Source organism: Malania oleifera, chromosome 13 (genome assembly GCF_029873635.1).
Source record: "Malania oleifera isolate guangnan ecotype guangnan chromosome 13, ASM2987363v1, whole genome shotgun sequence".
In the NCBI taxonomy this organism is placed as follows: Eukaryota; Viridiplantae; Streptophyta; class Magnoliopsida; order Santalales; family Ximeniaceae; genus Malania; species Malania oleifera.
The window spans coordinates 184108-192186 of record NC_080429.1 but is presented as its reverse complement, the minus strand read 5'-3'; the positions used below and the strand labels follow the sequence as shown (position 1 = coordinate 192186).

At 32.7% G+C, this 8079-nt stretch overlaps 1 protein-coding gene across 1 annotated transcript; it reads right to left on the bottom strand.

The window, feature by feature from the left end:
- Positions 1–2932: 2932 nt before the first annotated feature.
- On the bottom strand, positions 2933–3406 carry LOC131146650 (uncharacterized). Its single transcript, XM_058096384.1, has one exon. The coding sequence runs from the start codon at positions 3404–3406 to the stop codon at positions 2933–2935; it is 474 nt and encodes a 157-aa protein (XP_057952367.1).
- Positions 3407–8079: the final 4673 nt, after the last annotated feature.

The following is an 8079-nucleotide window of genomic DNA, read 5'->3' as shown; positions in this document are numbered from 1 at the left end:
TATAGTAACTAATTCACTCCATCTCACTGGCACACTATGTGGACTAGGTTGTAGGTGCCCAAAGCATTTAAGTCCTCCCTCCCTCATCTTATCTTCTATAGGAGGTATGAATAACTTACAGTGAATATGTTCTTTCATTAATTTATCTTTAATGTTATACCACTAATCCATCTTTGCATTCTCATCTCAACAACTTTTATTATTTTTGTATAAGTTGTTTCTTAGTTGTCTTAACATTTTGATTCGTATAGCATAGTTATTCTTACAATCGTCTTATAAAAGTTCGATTTTAATTTTAAAGGTATTTTATGATCACATAGCACACTCGAAACACTTCTCAATTTTATCCAACTTACTTTAATTTTATGCATTACACATTTTTCGATTTCTCCTTCAAGTTGCATCATAGATCTGAAATATCAAAATCTACTAGTACTATTGATTTCTATAGCAGATCTCAAAGGGAAAAAACCAAATTAATTTTCTGAAACCTTCTTTTCTAAGCTTAATTTTTGTTACCATTTTCCACAGTTTCATTGTATAACTCATAAGTTTAATTTCACAATAGTTATTACAATTTTGAAAATCTCATTTATTTTTGTATATAGGTATTAAAGTGTTTTTTCTTCATTTATCTGGCATTTTCTTAGTTTTTATAATTATGCTAAATAAATTAGTTAACTATATAATTTTGTTATCTTGTAGACATTTCCAAACTTTAATAGGGATATTATTCAGTCCTATAACTTTTTCATTTCATTTTTTTTAAAGCAAACTTAACTTTGTTAACTTCAATTTTGCGAATAAATTTCATATTTTTAATGTTTTCCTCATTGGTCAATTTTAAATTTAAGTCTTCTACTTGGTTTTCAATATATAAGTTACTAAAATAATTTCGCCATTTTCTTTTTATCTTCTTCCTTAACCAAGACAGTATCATCATCATTTTTTTTATATATATTTTACATTACCTAAATATTTAATCTTTTGTTTGCTAACTCTATCAAGTTTAAATATGTCTCTTTTCCCTTATTTTGTATTTATTCAAGCATACAAATTATTAAATGATCGATCTATGTTTACTTTGTCAACAAATATTTTTTTTCAACTTTTCTCACATCTTTATTCAAAATTTCCATTTTTCTACGTTTTTATCTTGTTTTATACCAAATATTTTTTGTCTTTACAACTTTTTAGACATCTTGATCTCACTACCAACTTTCTTTGCTATCCTAGAATCATTCTCTTGATTTACCTAAAATCTATTTTGTTATCTTTTTAATATAGGGAGTTATCTTACTCATTTTTGTGTTTACACCATCCTTTATAGTCCAATCAACATTTTGACCATTTTATCTTTAAATTTTTTCATATTTTCCCTCTTTAGGTCCCACCACTTAGTTCACTTGCACTAATTTATTTTATCCTTCCTCTTCCATTTTTTAATACATATATCTAACACTAAAAACTTTATGTTGTGTGGATCAACTTTCACTTGGTATAAATTTACAATCCTTACATTCTCCTAGTTAAGAAAAAATCTACTTGACTTTTATTTTGTCTACTTTTGAAGGTTTAAGTATTTTTCTCTCTTTTTTAAAACAAGTATTCATTGTAATAAAATCATATAACATGGCAAAGTATAAGATCACCTCCCTAGACTCATTTTTGTTTCTATATCCATATCCTCCACATATCCACTCATAACCTTTATTATCCTTTCCAAGTTGTCTATTCCAATATGCTCCTATGAATATTTTCTCAGTCCTTGATATATCTTGTATAATATTATCCATATCTTTCTAAAAGTATATCTTAAATTTTTCTGCTAGGCCTACTTGAGGAGCATAAGCAATGATGATATTTATTATCTCTTAGCCTAAGATCATCTTGATTTTTATAATTTTGTCCCCTACTCTTTTAATATTTACATTGGTATCTTTTAAGTTTTTGTCAATAATAATTTCTAACTTTTTTCTTTTTTCTTTTTTAGTGTACCAAAATTTGAATCTTGATTTCTCTAACTTTTTCCCCAACCTACTTAGTTTTTTAAGACATATTAGATTAATTTTTCTTTCAATCATTGTGTCCACAATTTCCATACTTTTACCCATAAGTGTCCTTATATTTCAAAATACTAATCTAATCTTAAGTAACTTCTTTACTCGCCCATATCCAAACTGATATTGAAACCCAAACATATTTGATGGGGTATGACACCGAGACAACCTAATCCAACCTTACCCACTTTTCACTATACGGATGGTATAAATGCAATGCATCATTGTATTTTAATTCTTTTCACAAAACATAGTTTGATGATCCATGAGAATGTGTTATTAACGTACTGTGGATGGAAAAGGAGCTTAAATTCTTTTCCTGTTTTTTTTTTTCTTTAGCAAATTCAACTTAATTTTTCATCAACACTTAGTTCGCATTGTCATCTTCATATCTGATTATGAAAGAGCACTGCGAATTTTCTCATATAAAATTCCGCATGCAGGTAAAGCATGCTTAATTTCTAAAAGATTTAACAGAAAAATTTCGATCCAATATTGCATTATGTGCAGTGGCAAGTGCAGGTAATTGCTGGGGGTGTATTGTCTTTGTTTTTGTTTTTGTTTTTTTTTTTTTTTTTTGGATTTTTGCATTGGAGAGGTGATTTATTAGACCTGACAAAATGGTATAAAAACTTTGCGTACACAACACATGCATACACACATCTTAATTATAAATAAAGGAAACAGTGAGTTCAAGCATCGTAGGTAGACCTGCAACAGAGTCCAAACAATCCAAATATATGTGTATATATAATACCCTGTCATCAACTCAGCAATCAGCATGTACAACATTGCAGCTCTTCAGTGGGTTTTATGCTAGTCAATTAGTGTGTGGAATACAACGAATAAATTGATGAAATGCAGGTCCTTCGTCACACAGTAATGAGAGGGGCATCACTTTTATTTTCTTCAGAATCATTGTTGGGTTTAGCCTCCGCTTTTTCCACAGAATCTGCTGCTGTTGCTCCCTCCTCCTGATCATCTGTTGGCTTCTTGATGGCATTCACAGCCTCAACTTTGTCCTCTTTTAGCTCTGTATTTGTGGATTCAACCTTGCTGACTTCTTCTGCTGGCTTGGTAGCCACATCACCCAAATCCAATGGCGTTTCAGGAGCCTCTTGAGAGACAACTCTTGCATCGGATGTAGGCTTCTCTTCAGAGGTGACTATTGAGTCTCCACTCAAAGCGGGGGCCTCCTGATTTGGCTCAGAAAGATCAACCAGAGGCTCATCTTTCTGATCAGCAGCATTATTAGGGGTGGTTGCGACAACCTCAACGGCAGGATGAGCAGCTGGGTCAATGGGACGACAATCCGACTCCTTGGGCTTGCTTGCGCAGCCTCCCATGACTGGATAGTCTGAATTTAAAGAGAGGACGAGTTGACAGGCGAGTGGGCGGTGGGCGGCTGGTGCAGATCCCCTGCAGCTATATGGGAGGGATGCTCTTATATATAAAGAAATGGTAGGTGCGCTGGTGGGAAGGGACAAAAGAGGAGGGGAGAGAGAGAAGAGGGGGGGGGGGGGGGGGGGGGAGGAGAGGAGAGAAGGGGATTAATAAAAGGGGGGTCGTGGGTGATATAGCTGGAGCTACTTCTAATATTGAGGAGAGATTGTTGGGGAAACAACAGTTTTTTAATGTGTATATGCGGTCAATCAGCTGGCAGATGGATTAATGGTGAATCTGCACCTCTAGTCTTCGGATGGACAACCTAGTTTTTTGTTATAGCGCCTTTAATGGTGGTGGTGGGTGGTGTTGAAATTAGCCGTTGGAAGTGGTTGGGTGACAGTTTGTCCTCTTGAGATTTTGTGGGTTGTTGCGGTTGGTTCTCTCTCTTCTTTTCTTCTTCAATTAGATTCAATAACTGGGTCAATCCAGTCATTTCGCTTGCAACTTGAAGTTGTCCATATAATAATTATGTTCTTTGCCTTCATTTCTCTACACTTCGCTCAATGCACAAATAACTGTTTGGGTAACTTGGATTGTTGGGTTAAACAAGTGACTGACAAAGGCAAAAAGGGCCCTAAGACATGTTTTATAATTTCTTCTAAAAATTCAAGTATTTCTCATTGTGACAGAATTTTTCAATGCCACTTAATTTCTTGAGAAGTTATTTATTAATGTTGTGCCCAACATATGTAAGGAGTCCGTAAATTGCCATGATACATAATGGTACTATAATATATATGTAACTGATTAGTTCAATTTGATTATCCAAAACTTAATTTGATTCCATTACAATATGTCCATAATTTTATGGCCATATAATAACCATATAGGTTACAACTATCAATTGAATTTAATTACAAAATTATGTAATCAGTACAATAAATCAGAAATCTATATACATAATTCTATAATTAGTTCAAATATGTACATAATTATGCAATTATGAATGTGAGCAATTGGTTTGGTTTGGTTATTCAAAACAATTAATATGCATGCATACATATAAATAATTATGTAATTATTTCGAGTAAATAAGTATGTAATTGTATAGATATGTAATTATTGTAGTGGTTATAACTATTATTTGAAATTAAACTACATAGTTAATAATAAGTACTATATTCTAAAATTATAATTTTATAATTATGGACTTCTTGGTTCAAGCATGTACATAATTATGCAATTAGTTTGATTTGGTTACTCAAACAAATTAATATGCATACATTATTTTTGTAATTATGCAATTTGTGGATTAAGATATGTTCGTAATTATATAGATATATAATTATAAAATTGAATAACTATTATTTGAAATTAAACTATATAATTAATTAAGAAATCACTAGTATTATTTGAAATCTATATATAATTTTGTAATTAAGGAAAAATTAGTTTAAATATGTACACAATTATGCAATTACAAGTGCATGCAATTGGTTGAGTTTGATTATGCAAACCAATTAATATACGTGCAATTAAACCATATAATTGATTGGCTGGTTAAAATAAGTGTATAATTATATAGATACATGTGCAATTATAGTATTGAATACAAGTACCTTTTAAAATTAAACCATATAATTAATTAAGAAATTAATACTATTTCAAAAATCTAAATACATAATTTTGTAATTATGAACACATTAGTTCAAATATGTAGGTAATTATGCAATTAAGAGTATATGCAGTTCCTTTGGTTTAGTTATGTAAGCTAATTAATATGCATGCATATATGTACATAACTAGTGTGTTACGATATGTCTGTAATTATATAGATATAAAATTATAGTATTGACTGCAATTACCATTTGAAATTAAATAGTGTAATTAATTATGTAATCAATACTATAATTTGAAAAGGGTAAAATCTAGTAACACCCCTGAGTTCTTCTCTTTTCTTAAAGCAAGTATTCATTATATTAAAATCATATGATATAGTGAAGTCTAAAATCTTCCCAGACTCATTTTTGTCTCCATATCTATATCTTCTATATATCCTCTCATAATTTTTATTATCCCTTCCAACATGTCCACTCAAATCTCCTCGTATAAATATTTTCTCAGTCCTTGGTATGCCTTACATAGACTATCAATATCTTTCCAAAATTCTCTCTTAAGATTTTCTGTTAAGCCAACTTGAGGAGCATAAGCACTAATAATATTTATTATCTTTTGTCCTAATACCATTTTGATTTTTATAATTCTATCTTCTACTCTATTTACATCAACAATGCTATCTTTTAAGTTTTTGTCTATAATAATTCCTACTCCATTCTTATGTTTTTCTTTTCCGGTATACCAAAGTTTAAATCCTGATTTATCAATTTCTCTAACTTTCTCCTCCACCCACTTAGTTTCTTAAAGACAAATTATATTAATTCTTCTTCTAATCACTGTGTCTATAATTTTCATGCTTTTACCCGTAAGTGTCCCTATATTCCAAGTTGTTAATCTAATCCTAGTTTCCTAAACTAACGTCTTTGCCTGCCCACGTCCAAAATGATACAAGAACCCTTGCATATTTGACACCGTACTCGGGCGTCGACACCACGCATCACTTCGGGGCAACAACTTAGGCCACTCTCGCCCACTTTTCACTGCACCCGATCGATACAAGTGCAATACGTTGCTCATAGGGGATGCCCCAGCAAATATTCGGTAAGGATTCATATCATAGTGATATGACAAATTTTATGCTAGCTTTCAGCTACCTAACGCAACTTTCCTCCTTTATCCGGGTTTGGGACCGGCTGTGTGAGAAAAAATTAGGACATTAAGTGCATCATAGGCGGAGTTAAAAAAAAAATAAAAAATGTAACTCACCTCCACCACCAAGGCTCTATCTCTGCGTCTCTAGGAGTCTGGGACCCAAAGGCCAAAAAGAACGCCGAATAGAACTACAGATTTCCACCGACCACTGTTTGAGCGTCATGAGGGAGTTTGTTCGTGACAGATACAACAAATTGTGAATAAAAAAACCCAATAACGTAACAGAGAACCCCTAAGAAAACCCAGAAATGTAATAGAGAATCCCAAAAATCAAAAAAATCGTAACTCTCCTCTACCTTTATAGCTCTACCTCTACACCTCTAGGAGTATGGGACCTAAAGGCTAAAACGACAACGTCGTGATGTAGATGGTGAGCTTCAGCTTTCAAAAGAATCAGAACTTGGAAGTTGGAATGTCGTTGGAAGATGGTGTTGGCGTGCGGCGTGCTAGGCAAATAGGCAAGGGCACAAGGTAGTGGAGACGTGAAGTGCAAGAGTGGAATAGTGCATAGAAATTAGGGTTTTATGTGTAATGTGTTTATATAGTAGGCAAATAAACGGATGACCCGACCCAAACCCTAGTTGACCTATTTATAAACAGGTCAATTTTGGGTTGGTCCATTTATAAACGGGTCGACTTATATAAAACCCAAACTCGATTTAAATAGGCGGATCATAGGTGACCCATCGTATTACTTGATGCGTTTTTTTTTTCTCTTTTATGGACTTCATGGATTGAAAGGATGTAAGGATTTTTAATGGAAAAAACAATTCCTACACATTTATCATGTGATAAAGAGTTGTTTTCATTGCATTTTTCATGGAAAAAACAATTCCTACCCATTTATCATGTGATAAAGAGTTGTTTTCACTGCGTCCTATTTGGCTCCACTCTTTGAGCTAAACTATTTCCACGAGAGAAGGTGGGGAAAATAAGATTATAAATGAAACAAACATAAGCAGATGCATATTCAAATAAGGTAGAAGTAAGCTGCCATCTCTGTAATTAATTGAATCTCATCCATACCATTACTTTTAAATGATAATAATAATAATAATAAAACAAAACTTCAATACTCAAATTCAACAAGGACTATGGAGATGCCACAATCTCAGATAATATTCATAAACGAAAAATCTTAATTGCAGGAACTCTGGAACTCATTGGGTTAAGGTTTTCCTTTTTCCCAAAATAGAGACAAATCCAGAAGCTTCTTAGAAACATCAAAAGCTATCCACTAAAATAATAAAATAAACCTTTTTTTTTTCTGTTTTTTTTTAGGGAGTAGAGCATCTCACACAGAATTGTGCCCATAAGTTTCTTGTTTCTTCACAAGCAATCGAAGTGCAAGGATAACAATGATCGTCCAAGGGCGTAGGTAATCAATATCCTAGTCTGAAACCATCAAATCTCATATATGTATTAAAAAAAGCTCCGAAAAGAAATCTGAAATATCCACAGGGTAAAAGGCAATAGCTTACAATGCAAGATAGTGTGAAATTCAAAACAGAAGAGGGAGAACAACAATCAACAATTCCAATCATTCAAGATAGTTTCAATCACTCGAAAGAAGCCATGCCAGTTAGTATACAACTTAAATCACCTCCCTGTGATTACTGATGCATTAACATCATAACCTCTCATCTGGAATGATGATATCTTGCTCACAGAAAAAGCCTGTGATTTGGCAGCCTAGGAGCAGTCCTGTATGCATATGTAAGATCTAAATAACAACAACAATAACAAGAAACCTTTTAAGTCCCACTAGATGGGGTCAGCTATACTAAATCCTTCCTCACTCTCT

What these genes read in the sequence shown, in the direction of transcription:
- LOC131146650 (XM_058096384.1), bottom strand. Translation starts at nt 3,406, where the DNA reads ATGGGAGGCTGCGCAAGCAAGCCCAAGGAGTCGGATTGTCGTCCCATT.